The sequence below is a fragment of the Mytilus californianus genome, unplaced genomic scaffold, assembly GCF_021869535.1.
Source record: "Mytilus californianus isolate M0D057914Y unplaced genomic scaffold, xbMytCali1.0.p SCAF_2, whole genome shotgun sequence".
NCBI classification, from domain to species: Eukaryota; Metazoa; Mollusca; class Bivalvia; order Mytilida; family Mytilidae; genus Mytilus; species Mytilus californianus.
The window spans coordinates 35,536,738-35,563,776 of NW_026262668.1; the positions used below are offsets into that span (position 1 = coordinate 35,536,738).

Genomic DNA, 27,039 nt, shown 5'->3' on the forward strand with positions numbered 1-27,039 from the left:
TACTGGGTAAGGAGGCATAGAATTGATTTTTGACACCTCGAGGATCATTTTAATTGTTTGCATCAGCAACATAATCATGATGCTGGTTCCGTAAATGAAAAGTAATTTCAGGAACGGAATATAGCTATAAAGTGATTATCAACATGTTTGTATAATAGTTTTTAATTTAATTTATTACTTTAGTTTTATTCTTACTAGATTTACCATATTTTTATTTTTGTAAAATTTTCGATGTGTACGTAACTGCGTTTTTGCGTACGGTTTGCTACGCGCCTGATAGGTAACAAAAGAAACTAAGCAAAATGACAATGATACATAAAAGAGGGACGAAAGATACCAGAGGGACAGTCAAACTCATAGATCGAAAACAAACTGACAACGCCATGGCCAAAAATAAAAAGACAAACAGACAAATTATAGTACAGATGACACAACATAGAAAACCAAAGACTGAGCAACACGAACCCCACCAAAAACTGGGGGTGATCTCAGGTGCTCTGGAAGGGTATACATAAATTAACAAAGGACTACTAGCAGTTATACTGACATGCCAGCTGCAGACCTCAATTAAACTGATTGAAAGATTATGTCTTCATTATAAGAAAATCAAGAACAATCCCTCCCGTTAGGGGTTTAGTGTTATACCACCAATATTGATATTAATACCAAAATATGCCATCTTTAATGAACTGACAACAACAGTACTGTAACTATATTCCTTCTGAATAAGTCTGTTTAAAGGTTTGGTTAGCTTTTGAGGTGAAAGCCGACTTTTTTGTGCTTTGTAAAGAATATTACCATAAAAGATTGGATGTGAAATACCTGAACGTATAAGATGTCTGCATGTTAATTTATATTTACGAATGATGTCCTTATACCGATGATAAAATTTAGTAAATATTTTGACTAGTTTGTGATATCGAAAACCCTGGTGTAATAATTTTTTTAAATTTTAATACAGAGATTTCTTTCGTTAAAATCAAATACGTTGTTACATACACGAGCGAATCGAACGAGTTGAGATATATAACACCATAAGATGGTGATAAGGGAGCGTCACCATCTAAAAATGGATAATTAACGACAGGAAATGAAAAATCATCTCTTTTATCATAAAGTTTGGTATAAGGCTTCCCCTTATAGATATAGATATCAAGATACAGGAAAGGGCAGTGTTCATTGTTAGTATTAGCTTTATTTAAAGTCAGTTTAGCAGGATAAATCTCTTTTGTGTACATACTGAAGTCGTTATTATTGAGAGCCAATATATCATCCAAATATCTAAAAGTGTTATTAAATTTTTGTATCAGATATTGTTTGGATGGGTCTTTGCTGATTTTAGTCATAAATTGTAACTCATAACAGTATAGAAACAGGTCCATAATAAGTGGTGCACAGTTAGTCCCCATTGGAATTCCGATAACTTGACGATATACGGAATCAACATAGCGAACAAAATGTTATCTAGTAAAAATTCAAGGGCAGTTATAGTATCAAAGCAGGCCCAATTGACATAGCTATTTTGTTTGTTGTTACTAAAAAATGACCTAAAAGAGTTTGAACATATATATTCGCATTCTGACTTTTTAAAAGCCCATTTAATTAGGTGTGTTAATTAATAAGATTATGAGGCAAAGAGGTATATACGGTGAAAAAATCAAAACTTTGAACAGATTCGCAATCACCAATATAAGCATGCAATTTATCAATTACTTCCAACGAATTTTTGACACTCCAAAAGTAATTAATTCCAATATTTTCAAAGGCCTTATTTGAACAATTTAATACCAGGTTTTTGATTGTACCAAGTGTACTAATAAGAAGAATAGACAGTTTAGTAGTGGAACAATGGCCTGAAGACGAAATAAATCTATATTTGTAAGGTATTTTGTGCAGCTTCGGAAGCCAGTACATAGTCGGAACTTTCATTTTATTTGGATCTGCTTGTAAAGAAGTAGCTAAAAGTTTATGTTTGTTATACATGTCATTTTCCGAAAATGGAGTCAGTTGGAATGTTGGTGAATTCGCGATTTTCTTTTGCAGAACCTCAATGTAAAATTTACGTCAAACAATAATGATATTATTAGCAGCCTTATCAGCCGGGACAAAACAAATTCCTTGGCGAGTTCTTCTGTTTGATACGAGAAATAGGGTTATTATGGTTGTTGCTAGGAGTAAAGTTTCCGTTTACTTATATATCTTGATGATATTTGTTCGTGAAATAATCAATAATTCTCTAAATATGCTGCCGAAATTTCCCAAAAGTAACTTACTTTACATAAATATAATATTAACAGCAGTAATTGTCCTTTCCTCGATTTAGATATTTCATTTTTACACCAGAAACTCTACACAAAAAATTAGAAAATTCTTGATTATTTAATGAAAAAATATTATCGTTCACTTGAAAAAATTTGATGCTGGCAGCTATAAATATAAAAATAAGAAGATGTGGTATGATTGCCAATGAGTTCAAATGAAGTGGATGTAATCAATTATAGGTAACCGTACGGCCTTCAACAATGAGAAAAACCAATACCGTATAGTCGACTATAAAAGGCCCCGACATAAGAAATATGAAACAATTCAATTGAGAAAACTAACAGCCTAAGTAATAGCAAAACAATTTACGAAAAACAAATATGTCAGACATGAACCAAAGACAACCACTGAACTACAGGCTCCTGACTTTGGACAGACACACAAAGAATGTGGCGGGGTTAAACATGTTTGTAAGCGCCCAACCCCCCTAACATGGGACAGTGGTGTTACAGTACAGCATAAGAACAAACTATAAAAATCGGTTGAAAATCTTAACTCATCAGATCGATACAAAGCAGAAAAAACATCTAACAACACGTAGACCGGACGTGCGTCTTGGTCTCTTGTGGAGAGTTGTTTCATTGGCAATCATACCACCTCTTATTTTTATAAACAAGCTTAAGATGATATACCTATACTCTAGATAAACTGCCAATGGTTGTTGCAATGTAAAACTCACTATTCTACCTATAAGGAATGAACTGACAATTTCAGCTATGTTGACCATTTTCGGTGTTTACAGCTTTTTATCAACCAAAATTTTACCAAACAAAAAAAAAAGATGGTTAAAATCATCGTTTAAGGCGATTTCTATATATCTATTATAGTTTTCAAGATAATAGGCAAACACACAATAATAGACAAAAAGGCTAAAAATCGTCATTAAAGGGCAATAAATCCAAAAAGTTGTTGACTGACGATTGTGTCTATGCTGATTTATTTGTAGATTTTGTCTTGCTGATCATATATGCAGTTTGAAGTTTCTCTTTATCTATTATAAATTTCAAGACAAAAGGCAAAAAATTAAGAAAAAAAAATGAAAAAAGTCGTCATTTAAGGGCAATAACTCCTATAAGAAGTCGTCTGACATTTTAGTTGTAAATAGACAGTTGGTAGTTCTAAACAATCTGAACATTTCTGCCCCTGTCAGATTTTCTCTATCTTTAGTGGTTTTCAAGGTTTTCAAGAAAACAGACAAAACTTAAAATTACCGCTATGTTCTATTTTTTTGTCATGCCAGCCATGCTGGTTGACAGGCCAGGTCAACAGACATAATTTTTAGCAAGCTAAAAAAAATATGATTGTGGCCAAATGTGGTTCTATTTGATCTAGTAGTTTCAGGGGAAAAGATTTTTGTAAAAGTTCACGACCACTGGATGCCCAATGATGAGAATAGCTCATTTGGACAGTCATACAAGTGAAAGGTTTAGTTAGCTAGCAATAAAACCAGGTTTAATCCACCATTTTTTACATAATGAAATGCCTGTAACAATTCAGGAATATGACAGTTTCCATTCATTTGATGTGTTTGAGCTTTTAATCTTGCCATTGGATAAGGGACTTTCCGTTTTGAATTTTCCTGAAGTTCGGTATTTTTGTTATTTTACTTTTTGGACCAGTGGTTCAAGTGAATTAAAATTTGGATTTATTAGATTAAAAGGAAATGTTTAGTAAATAGAGGCCCTAGAAGTCTGTATCCCTTAATGGCAAATATGTAATCTAATTAGTGTCAGTAATAAATCAGAAACTAAACTTTCTTTAATTATTTAAGACAATACATGTATACAGATTGAAAAGGGTGATCATCTGCATGAACAGAGCAAGCATCTGCTATAAATGCTTCAAATGTCACACAATTCCCATATCCAGCCTTATGTGTTAATGCCAGGAATATGACAATGATTCCTTTGGATATGTATGATTCATGACAGATTTAAACTGTCACTAACACACAGTAGCAACCAAGCAATTCACGAATCAGACTGATTTGAAATAGTAATTTCAGTAGTTCTTCCTAATAACTTCAGCCGGATTAGTTTTTGAGTAAAGAGTATATAACTTTTAGGGAAATCGTCAACCTGAAAGCAACCTTTAACACCTTTATCAATACATAGGTTTGGTCACAGAGGATATTATACTTTTCAAGAGGGGAAAGTTGACAATAAGAAAAATGAAATCCTCACATTTGTGATCGTTAGTTCTAGGTGTCTGTCAACATCAATCTCATCGAAATATTCAGCTGACACTCTTGCCTGTGCATTATCCCAAACATAAAAAAGAAACAGACAAAAAGGACCAAAGAACCAAAGGACATCAACAATACTTTCGAAAGTAAATGCAAAGAATGTTGCAAGATGACAAAAAAGATTAAACAGGTTTATTTGTATCAGAAAAAATACAAATGTTTGGATGCAGCATGGTATTTTCACAGGTATGAGACGAGATTTTTTTTTAAATAAGTGTATAAACATGTATACTAAATAGTGTATTCAGTATATATACATATATTAAAGAAAAATCTTGTTATGTACCTGTGTGTTATGTAAGGTTTGCAGGGATCTATAGCAGGTAAATTTTCATTGGTGGAGCTTATCAATTATTATTACAATCTTTGACAAATTATCTATAAATTTTTCCAATACTCTTATTTCTTATACACCTGGTATATATATATGTATGTGTGTACAATAATTTATGTATCTTAATTTAATGACAAAAAAAAATAAAACTTAAGTATAGTCTTTCAAAGCTATATAGATTGAGAATCTTTTTTCAAACCTATTTCATATAATCTCAAAATTTGAGGTTTATGCAGAAAATATTAAGAAAGGTGCTGAAAATTCAGGCCAATGATGAGTGCTAAAAGTTAAAGGTGGAAAGCACAACCCTTAAATAGCCTGTGGTGATCCATGGTTTTACATGTTTTATGTAAAAATGTTCAAAAATGGGCTATAATTAACACTTTTTAGGGAGACATCTGACCTGGGATCAATATCAGCTAAAATTCGGACTTTTATTCAGTTTGTATTGTAGAGTTAATCGCCCCAGTTAACACATCAATAGCCTCTAGAAAAAAGATGTTTAATCCTTAAGTGAACTAACTCCTTAAAATGTATATGTACATGTATGTTCCTAACGATTACATGTCAATACAAAACAAAGATATTCTGCTTTTGTTTGTACTAAAACTACAACGTTATTTTTCGTAACGGCAGATGAATATCCTAGCTACAGTTGTCAAGTAAGTTGCAATAGCATATATCACTATTTTGTCAAAACCTGACCCTTCCGGAACCCTTACGATAGTCCGTTTGGTATCTTTCGCCTCTCACTTAGTGAATCTCAAACGGAGCGAAACAAGGAATACTGAGACCAACAGTTAATCTGTATTATGTATAAGATTTGTTTAAAATAGTGTAAAATGAAGATTCTTTTATTCGTTCCAAAAGACACAGCTTTCAGTAAATCTCAGAACTTTAGTTGATTTAATTTGATTGTATGGTACCTAAAGGATAACCATACCACGAGGCTAGTAGTTTGTTTATAGGTATTTGTAAAGGAGAGGCCAAAGACACCAAAGAAAGATTTCTGTAAACTGATTACTGAAATATCCCTCCTTACTTTTAACCACTATTGACGATAACATATACCCATTTAGATAATTTAGCCTTTTGCAAAATTTTGCTACACTGCACTAGCTTGCTTTTATAACCAGGTTTAAATCTATCAAACCTGTGCTTAAGACATAAAAATAAAATTGAAGTTGCAAAATTCCCCAATGAGCCATAACATGTTATCAAAATGATTGAATGGATTGGGATTATTTGATAAATGATTTGATATTATTAATAAACTCTGGCACATCAGATGTACAAAAAGGGGGGATACAATAAATTAGACTTGCAAAAAGATGCAAATGTGTGTTGCATATCATAGCAGACAAAGGACGAGGATTGAGACTTAAAATACATTTCCGCATGTGTCGGGGTTAACAACAATTAACTATCGTGAAGTGGTCAGTGAGCTCGTATTTTAGACACACAAAATAATACACTTTTGCCTCTGAAAATGTAAAAATAATTGACAGGAGTTATGGAAGCAAAATCACGAATCTCAAATGTGTGTTGAATGGGATTATCGTTATAGGATGCTTTTTAGATAATCATAGATAATATAAAACAAATGTAATTTGATGGATTACTTTTAATTCTTCATCATATCGTTAATTCTTTGATATACATGAATAGATTACATATAACCTTTATATGGTTTATGTCTATGGGGACATTTGAAATTAAAAGGATACAAATATTTGTACCAAAAGTCAAGTCTTGGTTGTTTAAAGTTGATTTCATTAGTAACAACTGTTTTACCATTGACATAATTCAGTTTGTTGATAGATTTTTTCTCCGAATTGTACTTCTTCAATCTCAAATCAGAGGATCGCCAATTTCTAGAATTAATCAAAATTGAAGGATTATTAGATATTTGTTATCAATATTTATTCATTTATTTGGAAGTATTTTGCCAGTAATATTTTCATGTCTTTTTTTGTCAAAGTATTAAAGACGTCCGGACTTTCAACATATAGTTATAATTTATTCGTGTATCAGACCTATCACACATACATATACATAAAATGCATGTGTAAGGGCAATGGAACATGATTAAAATTTTATAAGCTTCCGTTTACCAGAAAATTTCAATTTTTACATTATATGTTTCATCACTCATTCAAAGTGCATTGTATGTTTATTTGATAGTGTTATGTCCGATACGTAATTAAAATAAAACTAATGAATACAGTCCGGACCATCTCTGAATGAAACATTAATAGTCTAATATGGGTCAGTTACGCCGAACAACCTGTTCGCCATTCTAAAGCTCCCGAAGCCATTACAGAAGCCAAGTGGGGCTCGGATTGCTCAATCTAAATTTTTGTTATATAATGTAAATAGTTGTCTGTGTTACTTTTTTCATCTTACTGATAAGACATTTTTCTATTGTGGTAATTCCTGCGTTAGCCAAAACTATACCGCAAATATACATTTCTACAAACAGCATTTGATATTTGTCTTTTTTCTTTATTTTTCGTTGCATCTTTTATTTGTATTAGTTTGCTGATTATTTTATGTTCATTTACATTTTTTTCATCCAATATTGGCCTGTATTTGTCGTTGAAGCAAATATGGTTACCCTCATAGTTACATATTATACAGTCTATAGTGGATTGCGGTCCATTGGAGGCCATACAAATAGCTTATATCGATGTTTTTTAATTGCACTTGAAAATAAGCCAAAACAGCCTTAATATTTTAAATGCTAGACCATTGTCTATCGTACCCTTTTTTGACAAAGTCGCTGATTAGTTGCATCGTTACTTTAGAAACCTCTGCATCACGTGCTGTATATGAGAACTTTGGGTGTCCTACTGTCGGTACACCAAATACATAAAATGGATCCCATCCATGTTGTACTCCTAATAACAAAATAATCAGAATTAAAATTTACACTCGATCTCACTAATTTTGCATGATTTGTTGCTTTCCAAGTGTCAATTAGAGCTAATATATGCAATACATATAATACAAAATTCAACAATACTCATCATTCGATTTTATATGATCTTTATTGGTCTTTCGCATCAGCTGAACTTTTTTCAATTCTAAAGAAGAAAGGAACATCATTTTGTTTCCTGTAACACGGGACCACCTTGTTAAAGGGGTATGTAATAATACTGACAGTCAACTTATTTATACTTATGCTCACTTTTTACTAATAAGAAAGACTATTACCTATCCATTCAGGTCCGTTTACGTTTTGAGAAACATAATCAAAACTGAGTGTATACACGTTCTTTTGCCATTCAGAAATCATGTCTGCGAGTTTCATCATTGGTGCGAAGATCCCTAAATCTGCCCTGACTTGTGAAGCCTGAAATAATTATGTGTTTTCGGGTATTCTGTGTCTTAACTCACTAACAACATGTTTGATTGTTATATTTTTGCTGGGTGTGGATTTTATAGCGAGTGATACATCAAGAGAAGTTTGCCCTGTTAATACATCCGGTCTTTTTAAAGTTCATGCCGTTTTTTTTTGTTTTTTACATTAATTAGCATCGTGTTAATGGATTGATGAGATTTGGACATCGGTATACTTCTTTTGCCTTCTAATTTATTAACGAAACCAAATATATCAGTATTTAATTATATCTTTTTATGTCGGTTCTTCAGGTTTCTCGTGTACAAATGCGTAACCGCACTATTCATTTTGTTCCTGAATTGTTTTGAACCTGCTTTATAAGGCTTGACTTAAGTCCTCGTTGAAGACCTTCCAGTAACAAGTGACCAACTGAAAAACAATAAAAATAAATCCAGCTTTCCATTACTTTTTTTTCTGTTTTTGGCAATGAAAACTTCTCTCGTAGTAAAGAAATAAGAATCAAATTGGGTTTATAGATTAGGTTTTCAGTAGAATATAAAAAAATGTCTCTATTTTAGCTGTATGATTTTAATAACACCAGAAAAAGGACAGTTGTCAAGCAGTATAACTTATCCTCGGGTGCGGGTAAGGAGGATAAAAACAGGTTTACATTAGGCGGTGAACTAGGTAAGGGATATAACTCTTTATAATACTCATGAACTTGTTGTAGTTAGTATCATCACTGGCTTTAATTCAGTAGTCGTTGTTTACTTTCTGTAATATTGTTTTTCGTTTCTTGATTTGTCTTAAATCAGGCGTTTGGTTTTTTTTTTTTTTCGTTTGCATTGTTTCATATTTTGTAATGTCTGTGCGTTTTATAGCTGGCTTAACAGTATGGATTTATCTCATTGTTAAAGGCCTTACCCGGGCCTAAAGTTGCATAGTGATACGCCATCTAGACTTAAGTGGATAGTTGTCTCAATGCAGAGTAAATAAATATGTGTTACTCAGAAGAGAGACGAAAGATACCAAAGGGATATTCAAATTCATAAATAGAAAACATACTGACAATGCCATGACAACAAACGAAAAGACAAACAACAGTTCACAAAACACAGCATAGAGAAGACTGAGCAACACAAACTCCACAAAAACTGGGGGTGATCTTATGTAATCCGGAAAGCCTGAGGTAAGCGGAGCTTCATCCACATATGGCACCCGTCGTGTTGCTCGTGTAGACTTTGAAATATGTTTAAAATGGTTGGACCCAAACGTACCACTAAATTTTTAAGACTTTTGACCCATACTATAGACTTAAAACCTTTAATATGGCAACGTCATGCGATTAGTTCTATTGTTTGTCTATAGGGAAAACACATTTAAAGATATCTACTTGTACATTGAGTCGTAATCAATGACAGATACCATATTTGGAGCAGGAATGATTATCCTTCTGGAGCACCTGAGGTCCCCCTTTTTTTGTCTAACAGGAGTTCTTGTTACGTTTGTTTTAGTTTTTAATGTTCTCTACTGGTAACAACCTTGTCTATCAATTGTCCTCAAACACTTGTTTATACTTCAAACTTAAATTCTATCTAGATTTAGGGTTTGAATATATACTTGACCGATGGTTTACGTATTTGGTGTTGTCTAAGGATTGTATAAAAGGTCAACTATTAATCCGCTATTGAAAGATGGCAAGATGGTTTACATAAGGAAATGCATGTACCAAGTCAGGAATATGACAGTTGTTTTCCATTTTGTTTTGATTTTGCTATTTGGTAAGGAAATTTCCAATTTGAATTTTCCTTGAAGTTCGGTATATTTGTTATTTTACTTTTTATCACTTGATATTATTTATCAACGTATTTTATAGGAATAACATGACTGATGTTAAGATCACTTTTAGGTTCATTTTATCAGTCTTTACTTTTTGTATCTAGTGTTTTGTGAACTTGTTTGTCTTTCGATTTTTTTTTGCCATGTTTAGTTTCTTTTCGACTTATGATTTTTGAATGTTCCCTTCTCATCTTCCACCTCATTTTTGACTTATTTCATTACAGTGCTAAATTTTATTTATTCATCTTCATCAGGAACTATTATTTTAAAATATTTCTATATGGATATATTTAAAAATTGATATGTGCGTGTTGTTATCAAAACAAAACAATCCTTCAACTTTTGTTGTCGTTACAATTTCCTTTCCCTATGAAAACAAGGACACTACTTTGTTCTTCCAACAAGTAAAATCTGCCTATTTCTATTTTGTCAACTTACTTGAGGATAAGTTGATAGATTCATTGTCTCCCAAATCTTTATTTCTTTTTTCAGGATATCTACAAAATAGATTTGATCCAAAATAGAATGCATCAAACTAACGAAGAATTTGTTTAAATTCATATATAAGTCGAATTAATTTCGCTAGTCCTTTTATGGTTGTGTTTATTCATTTATTCTCCTTATGTATTCATAGATCTGTAGTTATCATGTTTTGCATTCCTTTGATTGGTTCCGAACATCACTGATCAGACATTAGTTGGTACCGATGATGTTATTCTATCGAATTCGACTAATAACCGGATTTCCATGTCATGAACAAGGCGATGGGTGCCACTAATGCAGGATGAAATGGTTTTTAAAAATATCGTGTATCCTCAATGTGATTCAATTAATTTTCAATTGAATGTTGAAAACCGTATTTAGTTTATTCTATTACTTATTGCTCGGTTAAATTAGAAACGTATAGAATTGATACAAATTTATATGAAAAGTATCATGGTTGATGAACCTACGCTACTCAACTTGACGTACAACTTTTGTCATATCTATTTTCAAGTAACCTACTTAATTATTCTTAAGTACCTGCAAAATCTGGTCTTTCTACAAACAGATTATTCGCATAATATTGGATTACTTGATCTAAATCTTCTTCTCTGTAATCTAAAATATTTTGGAAAAATAATTCAAAGTTTTTACATTTTTCTTTAGATCTTGATTTATGCAAACAACTGTGTTACATGGTTTTCTAAGCTGCTATTATGAATTGAAGGGACGGAAAACTGTTTGAGGTATATTAAAAAAATATATACCAAAGGACAACCTTTTTCGGTTGTATGTTCAATTTCCACGCTTGTAAAATAAAGGAGTACCTCGTTAACAGTGTCTTCCTCATTAGATATGTTTGGAACATGCCAGTACCAAGTCAGGAATATGACAGTTGTTTTGCATTCGTTCTGTTGATTGATATAGTCGTGCGTTTTGGTTTTGTCAAGTTTTATGGAGTTTTTTTAGGAATTTACCGTGGAGTTCGGTATGTTATTACATTTATATTTCTATATCTTATTGATTGTTGTTTTTTTAAGAATTTGATCTAAGGACAGTTGTGAAACCGAAAATTTAAAGATTTTTGAGAAACTACAGCAAGTAGAATATGCCAAGTGATCTAGCACTGACTTGCGGATATTATCTCAAAATCGCATTTGAATAATAGTTGATGCCAGGAAAAAACTTATTCAGCACTGATGGAGAACAATATCACAAATTAGTTTTGTCAAACACATGACCGACTCCTTTATTTACCTTGTATATCTGATGTCGTGAAATAAAAAAAATGTTTGTATTACATATCTTCTTCGTATTTTAAAACCAATGACTCATACATTTGATATTGACCTACAACTGGAACATTAGCTGATTTCCCTTCAAGGGAAAATGAATTAACCGTGCGATTTTATCTTTTCGTTTTTCGTATATTTTTTGTGGACTTTTGTGTTTCTTTTCTTTTCATTCTTCTCAATCTATCATGAATTAGTATGCTTTAAATTGTGGAGAGAGAAGAGAGAGAATATAATTTTCTTTTTTCATCAGGCTATATATGTTTCTTTATTATAAATGTACAGTGCAACCTGTTTTAAGAGAGCAATTAAGGAAGAGCAAAAAAGTGATCCACAAAAACATGTGGTCTTGGAATACAGTTACAGAGGGACCGTATGTATGTATGGATGGATGGATGTCGGTTCACCGGCAACTTGGTTGATACACTAGAGGACTGACAGACCACCTGTAAGATAATCAATAGAAAAGGGAAGATATTCATTTTGTTTTAAATTTTAGCATGTTTAAAATCTTTTGACACATTTTGCAATGGAACGTTTATTGAAAAATTAAAGGTAGGCATTAAGGTGTTTTTTTTTAAATACATACCTGATATATCTAATGGGAAACCTTCATCCCGTGCCATCATTAATAATACTGAACCAGCGTGGAATTTTCCACAAGTAAACAGTTTTTCTGGACTGCCTCTTAGAAAATCCCCATCAATTACAACCAAATCATTCTATCAAATTATAAACAGTAATAAGTAAAAAAGTAAAAATTAAACTTCGTAGTTTATTTATCTGAGACTAAGATTTTCTGTCTCCTCGGCGTACTTTTTAAAGTCAAAAACGTCAAATACAGTTCTTGTTTGATGTCAAAATAATATGATATATAAGCCCAAATATTCCATTTTTAAATGAATATACCTTTTATTCCTTTACTGTTATTTAATATTTGATAAGTTAATTCCGTCTGGAAAATATTGTTTTTGACACACAAGTATTGCGCTTATCTATTTTTGCTTCACAGACTTATTGAAAGAACTTTAAATTATCCCTTTGTTGTTAAAAAATCATTGCATCTGGTCTAATAACATCTTTCACTGCTAATGGAATTGTTGGTCCCCGAGGGCAATACTCAGTAGTCAGTGCTTCTGTACTGACCTGTTTTAAAACCTTCTTTTTCTTTAAAATTCTCCAATGATTAATTAAAAATAATAGGAAACTAAGGTTCCAGACAAAGTTGACAGATGAATTTGGCTGTTCTTTTTAGTTTCCTATTTGGTTATATATTCATCAAGTTTCTATGTGTTCATACATCCCTGGCTTTAAAATGTTTGGGTTGAAGTGTTTTTAATGAAGGTTTATCCAGCAAAGCGCTTCGGAAGCACTATATTTATTAAGTGTTATTTTCATGTTCAATACAATTCAACCGTTTTCATTTTGTTTTTTATTAACATATTTGCAAGTTAATTGTTAAGAGTTTCTGTCCCGTTCAAGACAGTGATGTCTGATTCATATTTAAGAATACAACTGCAATTATAAGATTGTTTCAAGAGAAAGTTTTAATGACAGTGAATTAAGTACTTCGAGCTGTTCTTCAGTATCTATGGGCAAAGTCTTTCAAACGGTATTGTGTTTCATGTATATATGTTTTGAATCAAAGTCGAAGTGACTCCCGCGCCCATTTTTTTTTGCTAGTTGGGTGGGGGGGAGGATAATGATCGGGAATTCACTGTGAATTATTCTTTAAATACAAGTACATGTATACAATTAGTTGCTTCGATACAAAAAAAAAGATTAAAAGAGATGAGACTCTTGCGTATTATATCAATATTTTACGCATATTTCAATTAAATTATGTTAGTCATTATAGTCTTGAAGAGTGGTTGTATCTCACATAATTATGTATAGACTAGTATCTTTTAAGTTGCACAGTTTTAGATTTGTTTCTTCTATACATCCATAATTAAAAATAACGATATGATGCCATAGATGACGTTGAATCTAAAAATTACAATTTGAGCCTGAAAAATTATTCTTCGAGTCGATGACAGAAAATGACGAAGGTACAGATATGCTGTTGTCTACTCTTTGGTCGGGTTGTTGTCTCATTGACATAGTCCCCATTTCCATTATCAATTTTACTTCCAAATATGAAACCAATTCAAAACGATAAGTAAGCCCTGACAGATATTTGGGTAGCACAAATGTCTAGAAGTGGGCAATGCCATTTGTTTAGTTTATTGATCAATCTGGATTGTTACAATGGTGCATCAGCAGGAAAGGTCTCCCCATTCACAGAACTTGGTTTTGGCATGATGACCTGCCAACAAGACAGGAGCTGACCCAACTAAAAGACTAAAACTGCTCCCCCCAAAAAAAATAATAAATCCAGACCTGAATCTGATCGATACTTGTAGAATTACTTTCTTTAACTGCTTAATGGTATCAAATTATCCCAAAATTAGTAAAAAAATATATGTACTGAACAATGTTTATTTATTGGTTTTGTAAAGGTTAGGACTGCACCCATATGTAAATACCGAAATTCAAAATGCCTCGAAAGTTTACTAAGAAAGATAAATACATCTATAATGTGTAAATGTACATGCAACTAAAGTGAAAATGAACAATATGTTTGTACTGTTGAAATAATTCAAAAGAAAGATTAGAGATATGTGTTGTTAGTACTTTAAAACGAACTGCAAAATCGTATAAAGACAAAGAAGTTAACAGATTTCTAACGCTACATGTTGTCGCCTTTCCAAAGTTATATTATAAAATTGAGAATGGAAATGGGGAATGTGTCAAACAGACAACAACCCGACCATAGAGCAGACAACAGCCGAAGGCCACCAATGGGTCTTCAATGCAGCGAGAAACTCCCGCACCCGGAGGCGTCCTTCAGCTGGCCCCTAAACAAATATGTATACTTGTTCAGTGATAATGGACGTCATACTAAACTCCAAATTATACACAAGAAACTAAAATTAAAAATGATACAAGACTAACAAAAGCCAGATGCTCCTGACTTGGGACAGGCGCAAAAATGCAGCGGGGTCAAACATGTTTTTTTATCTCAACCCTCCCCCTATACCTCTAGCCAATGTAGAACAAACAAACGTACAACAGTACGCACAGTAAAACTCAGTTTAAGAGAAGTCCGAGTCCGATGTCAGAATAGGAAACAAAAGAAAATAAACAAAATGACAATAATACATAGATAACAACAGACTACTAGCAGTTACTGACATGCCAGCTCCAGACCTCAATTAAACTGATTGAAAGATTATTTCTTCATCATATGAATATCAGGCACAATCCCTCCTACATTTAAATAGGAACTTCTTGACTAGTTCATAACTAACCTCTTGTCCCTCAGTGGTGGTCAGACTGGTACCCGGTCGACAATTTGGAGGAATATTGGATACTTTACTGGTTTGTATACACCTTGATAGAAACCAGTGCGCAATTGGTACGCCACTGTGGATTATTGTATTTCTAAATAACCCTGTTAGAGTGGATAAAAGCATATAGGAAAAAACTCTTATTAATGACAACACAAATTACCATAATTTTGTATAATTCAATATCAGACTTCGTGTGGAAACATGGATATTGAGATAATTCTGTTGTTTAAAAACGTCACAATGAAGGAATAAACAGAATTTCTGTGTCATTTGGTCTCTTCTGGAGAGTTTTCTCATTTGCAATCATACCACATCTTCTTATTTTATATAGAGGCTTATACTTTATGCCCAGTCTGTCGACAATGTAGGCAACAATTACATAAATAGGAGTGAAAATAATCAGAATGTTCTCAAATTAGAATGACGCCTAGACTGTCGACAATGTAGGCACCTTTAACATAAATAGGAGTAAAAACATTTAGAATGTACTCAAATTGGAATGGCGCCTAGTCTGTCGACAATTAGGACACCTTTAACACCAATAGGAGTAAATATAATCAGAATGTACTCAAATTGGAATGGCGCCTAGTCTGTCGACAATTAGGACACCTTTAACACCAATAGGAGTAAATACAATCAGAATGTACTCAATTTGATACGACGCCTATTGTGTCGACAATACAGGCACCGCCTACACAAAATAAGTGTATCGACAGAGCATGCACCTCTCACTATGCACGCATTGGATAGTGATTGTTTTTTCTCAGTTTCATTGTGCCCAGGTAAGGAAACAGATTGATCGACTAAAGAATTTTCACAGATTGTATTAATAGATTATCGTTGGTCATCTCTATGAGATTGATTTTGTCGCTTGAGCCGGTACGGTTGAAATGACCAATGATAATCTGTTTATCGCTATTTTGCCTATGACGACGTTGATATTTACATAGACAACGCAACGTGCTGCCTTAGTTTCTAGCGATAATTTTTCGTATTACACTATAAAGGAAATTATTAGTCAGTAGGATCAAAGTAAAATTTCGTAAAATAGCGATAAGTTAAATTATTTACCTTTTATGTTATATTGTTCTCATTATTTTCATACCTTTGGTCAAACCTGATAGTAAGTGAACACCAGCGTCCCCAGCTCCAGCACTATGTCCATATATTGTAACTTTAGACGGGTCACCATTAAAATACTTGATATTTCTCTTTATCCATTTCATAGCCAATACTTGATCCATTAGACCATTGTTGCCCTTTATACCTTCCCTTGGGTCTGCATAAAACCCTGTTATAATTGTAGAAGTATGAACGTTATATATATCGATATACATCTATATATAATTTAAAGTCACAATCATGTTTTGTATTAATTCAAATTGTTCTTTGTTTTTGTCATATAAAAGTTAAAAATTGAAATAAACACTTAAAACATTTCAAAGTCTTTCAGCCGAAAACCAGATTTTTTAAATAGATGTATCTGAAAATTTATGCTTTTTTTGCCATCGAACACAAATAGTTGTAACTAGCAAAAGAATTATGAAATATACTAAAAAGAAAAAGAAGAATACAAAATACCGATGCTAATTTGATGATCAATATCTATGTACATTTCGGAAATAAACTGGAATTAAGATGGAAAATAAAACCAAAGACACTCAGTAAAAAGTAATGAAGAATGAGCAACCTAAGTTTAAATACGTAAATCATTTTCAACGGAGACGATAAGCAATATTGGGAAGGCAGGGATTGAAACTATGAACTATTATTAAAGTTGAAATTTCTTTTATTTTATGCTTAATGATGCGGTTTTAGATTGAAACATATGTGCTGATCTATATATACATTATACCTAGATTGTCGAGTCTAAAATTGAATGTGATGACAATTATTCCTCCATGTGCGGCTAAGATGTCACCATCAAACACAGCTCCCATTCCTTGACTATTGGAACCTCCATGAATGAATAATAAAATCGGGAGTGCCCTTTTATTGACCTGTGATTACGCAAGAAATTGTATTTTAGATTGAATTATAACCGAGTGTTTTATATATTAATATATCCACCAGAACTAGAAATTAAAGAAACAACAGACACGGCTTCCTCTGTCTCATTTTTAGACTTATACCTCGAATTTGACATACACAGTCATCTCAGTACCAGAATCTATGACAAACGAGACGATTTTAATTTTGAAATTATCAATTTCCCCCACCTTAGTAGCAATATACCAACTTCACCTGCATATGGGATATACATTTCCCAACTTATTCGGTATTCAAGAGCTTGCAGCTCCTACTCAGACTTTGTAAAACGTCACCAGTGTCTGAGCAGAAAGTTGATGAACCAGGGGTATGTCAAAGAACGTCTCGTCCTTTTTCTAAAAAAGTTCATCGGAAGGTACTAAGAGATTGTTGATAAATATTCCGTATCAACTTCATAAATAATACACGATGGTCTGGAAGTATAGATTTTGCGTACTGACGTTGTTTATCATCTTGATAACGTGTTATAGTATTCTTTTATTTGTCTTTATTAATATTACTTTTACTGTTAAGTCTGTTTTTTAGATATTCATTTGACGTGACTCTGTACTTATGTATCCCGTCATACTTTGAACCACACAATTATTTTATTTATTAATATTACTTTTACTGTTAAGTCTGTTTTTTGTGATATTCATTTTACGTGACTCAGTATTTATGTATCCCGTCATACTTTGAACGACAAAATTATTTTATGTCTACCTGTGCGAATTTCATACGCGCGATTTTACGCCAGTACTTAAAACCTTCCATCCTTTATGGGTGGATTTTACATAGATAAATATAATCGTATAGTATAACCAAAATGAGGATGTTAAATTTGATGTATGCCTTTTTGTGATTCTTCGTTACATTTGTTTGTTTTTATAGTGATCAAGATGATAACACAATGTTGACTGCTGTACCCCTATTTTTGACATTTTTACCTATTGTGTCTGTTTGTTTTGTTCACGCATCGTTGTCAATATAATGGAATTTGATGCGACTGTCATACAAGTGAGAGGTTTAGCTAGCTATAAAACCAGGTTCAATCCACCATTTTCTACACAAGAGAATGCCTGTACCAAGTCAGGAATATGACAGTTGTTATCCATTCGTTTGATGTGTTTGGGCTTTTGATTTTGCCATTCGATTATGACTTATATCTAGAAATTGACTATGAGGGTCGGTTGAAAACGCAACTTTACGACAAAAGGGATGATTTCAGCTTCCCAATTGTGAATTTTCAATTTTAAACCAAGAGTTCCAAATGGTGAAGTTGAAATCCTCACTTTGTAAATTTTACGGACGCCATTACTAGTTGGTTGACCGTTATAGAATATCCGTTTCACAGATCATATCGGATATGTTCCTTATGTCGTAACTACAATCCCGTTCCCTTTCCACGAATGTGACGTACCGAATTAGACTATTTACCCCTATTTGTGACATTTTTACCTATTGTTTTTGATTGTTTTGTACACATATCGTTGTCAATATAATGGAATTTGATGCGACTGTCATACAAGTGAGAGGTTTAGCTAGCTTTAAAACCAGGTTCAATCCACCATTTTCTACATAAGAAAATGCCTGTACCAAGTCAGGAATATGACAGTTGTTATCCATTCGTTTGATGTGTTTGAACTTTTGATTTTGCCATTTGATTGGGGACTTTCCTTTTTGAATTTTCCCCGGAGTTCAGTATTTTTGTGATTTTACTTTTTATCAGCCGTATTTTTGAAATTGCTATATAATTTCAGACTGTTAATTCCGAAAATAAAATATCAAGTCATAAATATGTTTTACAACATAAGATTAAGTTTGGAGATCTGAAGCGCTTTTCTTTTTACAAAAGACCAAATTATTACATACTCTTGGTACATAGATGTTCATATATAGACAGTCCTCGTTAAAGTTGTCAAACCCAGGTCTATCAAATTGTACTGATAGCGCATTTTCCTGTAGACATGCTGGTGGAAGATTGGTTGTGTCTAAAATGCGAGGACTCCATTTCATAGGCATCTGTGGTCTCTACAAATAATGTAAGAATAATAATAACATATTCGTTTACTCTGATAATGACAAGAGAAATTATCTAGTTGAAGGGTTATCTTTAAAAAAATTGCTAGATATAGTACTCTTTTCGCAAATAAAAAAGCCGAATATTAGAATTTTCGTAACTAATAATATTTTTTGGGAAAATAATTCATTTGACGTAATATTGTCGATTTACCGCAATAAGTAATTATGGGAAAAGTTAATTTAAATGTCACTGTTTTTTTTATTTCACAAGTAAAACATATACAACTCGTATAAAAATTATTTGTTGTGTTATGTTCATATATACACAATGGTCTTATTCAAATATAAAAACAGAATGAATCATGTTAAACTAGACAGTCATTCGTTTATTGTTTTGTAGAGTGTGTTCTTGTTTTGTGCTCTTATACCACTGTCCCAAGTTAGGGGAAGGGTTCGGCGTCATCTAACTAGTTCAACCCCGCCACATTCTGTTTGTGCCTGTCTCAAGTCAGGAGCATGTAATTTAGTGGTTGTCGTTTGTTGCTGTGTAATATATTTGTTTTTCGTTCATTATTTTGTACATTAATTAGGCCGTTAGTTTTCTCGTTTGAATTGTTTTACATTTTTCATGCATTGCAGGGCCTTTTATAGCTGACTTTGCGGTATGGGCTTTGCTCATTGTTGAAGACCGTGCGATGACCTATAATTGTTAATTCCCGTGTCATTCGTTAGATGTGTTTGAGCTTTTAATTTTGCCTTTTTTGTAAAGTACTTTTCGTTTTGAATTTCCCTTGCAGTTCGGTATTTTTGTTATTTTACTTTCTTTGGTCTCGTTATTGGCAATCATGCCACGTCTTCTTATTTTTAAAGGCATCCTTGAATTTTTCAGCACGGAGCCTTGGCTCACACCGAACAGCAAGCTATAAAGGTCCCCAAAAATTACTAGTGTAAAACCATTCAAACGGGAAAACCAACGGACTAATCTATATAAAAAACGAGAAACGAGAAACACTTATGAACCACATCAACAAACGACAACTACTGAACATCAGATTCCTGACTTAGGACAGGTGCAAACAATACACATGTATTGTAATAAAATATCAGAAAAAAACGCACTGTGAGAGACAATATCAACATTTTTACAAAACTGCCAGTCCCTATTTTATCCTTTGCTGCCCTCACTGACAGAAAGCATTCGTATTGTTACTCGCTCTATTGAAATTTAACGGTCGAAGTGTGCATAAACCCTGTTAAATGATTTCTTATTTACCGTTATAAAAGTTGTATATATACATTCCACCACTGTAACAAGTGTGTTTCGATATTTCTCCCCTAGAGACAGTTCAATTTTAATATCTAACTGTTGAAGAATGTTAAATTATTTGAATATATAGCATATAATTTGGTTTATGTATTGTTTCGACAGCTGCATTTTACTGCTCGTTTGAGAAGTTCTTCTCTTAATGATCCATAACGACTTTCGGGTGTTTGTTTTTGTTTCTGTGTCTCGTCCAGAATTTATAGCTTAGCAGTCAGAAAGCAGTCAGATCATAGCCGTTAAAATAATTATTATTAAAATTATTTTGATAGATAACGCTGCCTTCTTGTTTCGATCAGTTTCGTTAGCAGTTCTTGTCTAACAAAAATATTATTATTCTGGAATTAAAACACTTTTTATATATACCTAAAGTTTAGTTTTTAACTTTTGAATGTTTTTACGGATTACTTTACACTATGACTTCTCGGAGAAAAAGGAAATCTACAAGTCGGTTTTCTCCGGATTCACTTGAACATGTTGAAATCAACAGACAAGAAAGTGACTGTTCGTCTTTGTCAGTTAACAAATTCAAGGAAGAACTGACAAATATTGGAATAAACATTACTTCAAAATTAAGTAAAACAGTGTTACAACAAATTTATTTTGATAATCTCAAATCAGTTTCCGAACCTGAACAATTGTCAAATGAAGACCAGGAAGGCTCGCCAACTTTACAAACTGTGACCAGTCATTCGTCTAATGAACTTTCACATATGATAGGAAATTTAACAGAAGTTGTAATAGGACTAAGGGATTCTATAAATTCTAACACCAACAGGAATAATTCTAATACTCCTTTATCAGCGGAGTTTTCTGGGAATATACAAGATACAAGACGAAATATGTTTCATCAAGTGCACACAGCAGATGATCATGTGTTTATATTATACAAATGGTACGGTGTTTCTCCTAATGAAAGCGATTGCGGGATAAATCCCACCCTTAACACATCTACAGTTACTATTAACGGAGTGCCATCATCGTCTGTTCCCTTTTTGGATGTCATTTCACCAGCGCTTAAAAAGCAAATAATTGAAGGTAGGGACGTTAATTTAGCCGGATTACTAATGAAAGATTACGAATCCATTCAGACAACTAGTACTTTACTTACTAGCAGTGGTCTAGAAATTAATTTGCCAGGAAAAAAGGGTATCCGGCTTCATAGATCGCTCACTATTAAAGAGTTCGTATGCGCTTTTGGCAAATATAAGCGCGTCATGTGTAGGGTTTTTCCTCAACGCAGCGAAGAATTAGATTGTTACCTAGCTAACATTTTACAGATTGAATCTAGCTACGGTGAGAAATTTTATGAATATCATAAGCTTTTTGCCGCCAAAGCTGCAACTGCACTTCGCGATTTCAAAGTTAAATTTGACTGGGGAGTAAATGACAATGGCATGCTTACGCTTTTAGCTCCGCATGCAAGGCCAGAAGTTTGTAGACTTTGTTACGCTATCGATCACGGAACAAATTTTTGCCCTCTTTCTTCTCAATCAGTAGAACGTAATACTTATCCGAAGAATAGACCATCTTCCGATCGCGTTGATAGAAGGGGCAGAACACGAGTTTTGCGCAATGGGAAAGAGATCTGCAATTACTATAACACCACAAGGGGTTGTACCAGACCGGGTTGTTCTTTGACTCATATTTGCAGTTCTTGTTTCGCTTTTCATTCTGCCTTTAACTGCAACAAAGATACCCAAAAGAACAAATCTTCTAGAGGGTCGACAACAATCAACGAAGATAAAAAATGACTAGTAAAAATACCCGTTATCGAAAATTCACCGATCAATGTTAACTTGTTACGTGATTTATTGCAAACACATCCGGATATAAATTTTGTAAATTATCTTTGTAGTTGGATAAACGAGGGGTTTGACACTATGATTAAATGTTCTGTTATACCGACACTTGAATGTAAGAATAACTTTTCAGTTCGCTCTCAGCCTTTATCCGTGCGGGAGCTTATTGACAAAGAATGTGAAAAAGGTTTCTTGTCAGGTCCGTATAAAATTCCACCGTTTAACTATTATCGAGTCAGCCCTTTGGGACTTGCTGTGGGGAAGTACTCCGGAAAAAAGCGGCTCATATTGGATTTATCAGCCCCACATGACGATGATGATAATTGAAGTATTAATGACTTGATCAGTAAAGAAGATTGTTCAATGACGTATGTCAAAATAGACGATGCGATCAAAGTTATACGAAAATTAGGTCGTTTTTCATTGTGCTCAAAATTCGATATAGAGTCCACTTTCAAACAATTAGGTATTAGAAAGGACCAGTGGCATTTATTTTGCATTAAATGGTGTAAAGAATACTATTTCTTTAATAGACCAGCGTTTGGTTGTAGGAGCTCGCCAATTATTTTCGATAATAGTTATCAAAGGCACCAGGATTATAATTTAATACGCCAGATAACTTATCCAGAGCAATTTGTTGGATTGCTACTATAATATCTACACAATTGAATATATATTTCACCTTTTAGACGATTTCTTGACTATAGATAAACCCGATTCTTGTGCAGAGAGAACTATGGCATTAATGACTACTCTTTTTAAAAGACTTAATATTCCACTGGCTAAACACAAGGTTGTTGGCCCTTGTACAGTTACTGAATATTTGGGTATTATACTTGATACAGAAAAGATGGAGACCCGCTTGCCTTTAGATAACACAAGTCGCATCAGTGAATTTATCAAGAAGTTTTTAAACAGACAATCTTGTACTAAACGCGAACTTCTACAGTTGTTAGGGCATTTAAATTTTGCCATGCGGGTTATAATTCCGGGTCGTTCATTTGTTTCATACCTAATATCTTTATCAACAACTGTCAAGGATCTCAAAGACGAAATCTATTTGACCGACATTACCGATTTGCGTTTTTGGTACTCGTTTTTGGTAAACTGGAATGGCATAAACATGTTTTATGATTCTGACTATACTAGTGTTAGGGATATCGAATTATATACAGATGCGGCTTCTACCTTTGGTTATGGTGGTTATTTCAAGGGGAAATGGTTTTGCTCTCCTTGGCCGGATGATTTATATTCTCCATGTGAAAAGAAATATTCCATGGCTTTTCTAGAACTGTATCCTATAGTCGTTGCAGCCATCTTATGGAGTCATTCGTGGACTACTAAAAGAATCTTATTTCGATGTGACAATGAAGCCACTGTGCATATTGTTAATAAAGGTCGTTCCAGATGTTTATTGATAATGAAACTTATGAGAACTCTTACTATGTATGCCTGTAAAAATAATTTTTGTTTTCGCGCCGAACACGTTCCTGGAGTTCAGATTAATATCAGTAACTCTCTTTCTCGTTTACAGCTAGATCGTTTCAAGATCCTTGCACCTTTAGCAGACAAAGTACCTCACAAGTGCCCGCCAGTCTCACGAGTAATGTGGCATTAAAATCTACAGTGTCGGATTTATGGCGACATGTGTTATCAACTAGAACATCTCAGACTTATAAAGTTGGATATCGAGCTTATATTGCATTTCTTGCTAGCAACGGGGTTGTCTGGTTAGGTAAACTCATGCCTCCGATTTCTGAGGATATTTTGATTTATTTTGTCGCACATTGTTACAAAAACTTGAGACTTTTACATACAACCATTAAATTGTATTTATATGGAATTCGGTTTTATTATATCAAAAGTCACTGTGACCATCCGTTTGATTATACAAATGAATCGACACTCCATAGACTCAATATGGTAATGCGCGCCGTCAAACGTATACAAGGAGAGCATAATCCAAAACCACGTCTTCCTATTATTTTTCAGGTACTTGGGAGAATTTGCAATTCTCTTAGAGCAGGTGTTTTCTCTATTCTTTTGTATGTTAGAAACGGCTTGTACAGTAGCCTTTTTTGGATTTCTTAGATGTGGTGAATTTACAGTTTCACAACAATTTGATTCTACTGTAAATCTAAGTGTAACGGATGTTGAGATTCTCGATTCTTATGCTATTCTACACCTTAAAACCTCAAAGACAGATCCTTTTCGTAAATGTGTCAGTATACAGCTTCACAAATCCGATCATACCATTTGTCCTTTCTCTGCTGTTCAAAAGTATATAGCAATCAGGAAGGGTAGAGAAGCATCTTTTTGTTTTTCAGATCCATTGTTTGTCAAAGAGAATGGTAGCGTTTTAGACAGGGACTTTTCATCAGAAATCTAAGACATGTACTAGATATTTGTGGGTACAACTCAAGCTTTTACAATGGTCATTCCTTTAGAATTGGTGCCAGTACATCGGCAGGATCTGTTAATATTCAAGATCATCTTATCAAAACACTTGGTCGTTGGACATCAGACAGTTATTGTCGTTATATTCGTATTTCCAAGGACACGATTCGAAAAGCACAGAAGTCTTGGACATTGTCTAATAATATCTGAGTCATATTTGATAATTGGACATTATCGAACTTGCATGAATGTATGTTATTTTACCAAAGAACAATGTATTTTAATTGTGAACTTGTTGACCATAATTGAACTTTAATGTGAATTACTTTTACTTGTTATGAAGTATTCAGCTATTCGAAGAGTGGACACTTGGACATATCTTTATACAATATCGTTTAGCAGAAGAAACAATTTATTTTAACTTTAAGCCTTATCTATAGTGACAATTATTTGAATTCGAATTAACCGATTTCATAGAATATTCAGCCGTTCGAAGAGTTACTGTTTTTCCCCTGATACATGTGGACTTATATTTTACGGTAATTTTACAGTACTTGTATCATTGAGTTTTTGCCGAGAAATGCGTATTTCAATTAAGAGCCTGCAGGGAACGTGAAAAGTAACACATGTGAACTTTAAAGTTTTCTTAATATTCAGCCATGTGACGAGTTGCTGTTTTATTTTTCTAGATACATTCAAACTTTACAGTTATGTTATTGTGCATCATATTTTGTATATTCATAGTGTTTCTCTCTCTCTCTCTCTCTCTCTCTCTCTTTTACATTTTCACCACATGCGACTTGAGGGCTCCCTTTATACCCACTTTTGAATTCCACCTCAATTAATATCTTACAACTTGGGGGATTACGCAGCTCATATATATATATATATTTTTCTCATATATAATCTGAGCAATGGCCATTCATTGCATTTTTTTATCACTGGTCAGTCTTTTAAATGACAATTTTTTATCCCCCAAGTTCTATCAACTTACAACTCACATTTCATTAGTAATACTACAGTTGATAGGACAGGTCACGTCGATTTTCCTGTCAACCACTGTTTCGCAAGCATCAATAATTCGCGCAAACTACGCTTTACAACAGCTCAGGATTCAGGGAATTCGACGGAAAAATAATTTCAAAATTACCTAAAATATTTTCAAAATTAGCTAAGATGATTTCCCAAGGGCAATACTATATTATTTCATTTTTTTTTTGTAATAAATTTTATATTTCTTTTATATTTGTCAGTTTTCTCTGTTGAAATTATTCGTTTTCAGTCAGTCATTTTGTCTCTGTTATAGCACCACCAGCCACTTAATTACAGACAGCATTCCTTAACTTGGTACGGGTTAAAATTATTAAGGTCAATTACAAGTGTATACCAGTTGTAACCTTCAGACGATAATCAACGAGTTCTTAACTATGTCACAACGTAGTTAATCTACGGTATACCTTCTTGGAGACACTTTGAGGTTATAAAATATCGAAAAACACGAGTTATAGTGGTGGAATCTGTTTCTCTAATGAATTTTTCCTTTTCAAAGATTTGCAGAAAGTTGTGTTCTTTATATTTGACGTCCTCAGGCATGGTCGCCTTTTTTCATGACTTCACAATAGGAAATTCAGAGGAAACCAAGACAATTTGACGTCATAATTAAATTTCGACCCATCATTGCCCGAGAACAGATATTTCACTAGTAAGGAGAACAATTTTTTTTCACAATCGGTTGGGAGAGAAATATAGATTTCACCACTGCAACAAGTGTGTTATGATATTTCTCCACTGGAGACAGTTAAATTTTAATATTTAAAGCGCGAGGCTTGCCGAGCTTTTTAAATAATTAAAATTTAACTTTTGCGAGTGGAGAAATATCGTAATACACGAGTTATAGTGGTGGAATATGTTTCTCAAATGATTTTTATTTTTCCTTTTCAAATATTTTCAGGAAGTTGAGTTCTTTATATGTGACGTCATCAGGCATGGTCGCCTTTTTTCATGACGTCACAATAGGAAATTCAGAAGAAACCAAGAAAATTTGACGTCATAATTAAATTTCGACCAATGATTTGCCGAGAACAGATATTTCACTAGTGAGGAGAAATATTTTTCTCACACCGATCAAGAAATGTGAAAATAGCGCAAAAATTAGAGAAACAAATGTATATCATTAGTATGTACCGTGTCATTTTGTTAATTTCACGAATTCCACG

The 27,039-nt window shown here is 33.3% G+C and overlaps 1 protein-coding gene across 3 annotated transcripts in view; it reads right to left on the reverse strand.

Moving 5' to 3' along the window:
- Window positions 1-27,039, reverse strand: part of LOC127729782 (neuroligin-4, X-linked-like) — a 120,834-nt gene that overhangs the window by 87,589 nt on the left and 6,206 nt on the right. Inside the window, exons 2-11 of one of the 3 annotated variants that reach the window (XM_052237676.1) lie at window positions 19,154-19,312; window positions 17,109-17,253; window positions 16,359-16,544; window positions 15,212-15,354; window positions 12,448-12,580; window positions 11,107-11,184; window positions 10,522-10,580; window positions 8,118-8,256; window positions 7,666-7,801; window positions 6,506-6,775 (exon numbers count right to left, since the gene is read on the reverse strand). The exons of 1 other annotated variant lie outside the window; for it this stretch is intronic. In XM_052237676.1, the coding sequence (XP_052093636.1) occupies window positions 6,571-6,775; window positions 7,666-7,801; window positions 8,118-8,256; window positions 10,522-10,580; window positions 11,107-11,184; window positions 12,448-12,580; window positions 15,212-15,354; window positions 16,359-16,544; window positions 17,109-17,253; window positions 19,154-19,312 (1,383 nt within the window). In that variant the 3' untranslated portion in view covers window positions 6,506-6,570. Of the gene's footprint in view, window positions 1-6,505; window positions 6,776-7,665; window positions 7,802-8,117; window positions 8,257-10,521; window positions 10,581-11,106; window positions 11,185-12,447; window positions 12,581-15,211; window positions 15,355-16,358; window positions 16,545-17,108; window positions 17,254-19,153; window positions 19,313-27,039 lie in introns of those variants that run through there. One more of the 3 variants, XM_052237677.1, reaches the window with a different exon arrangement.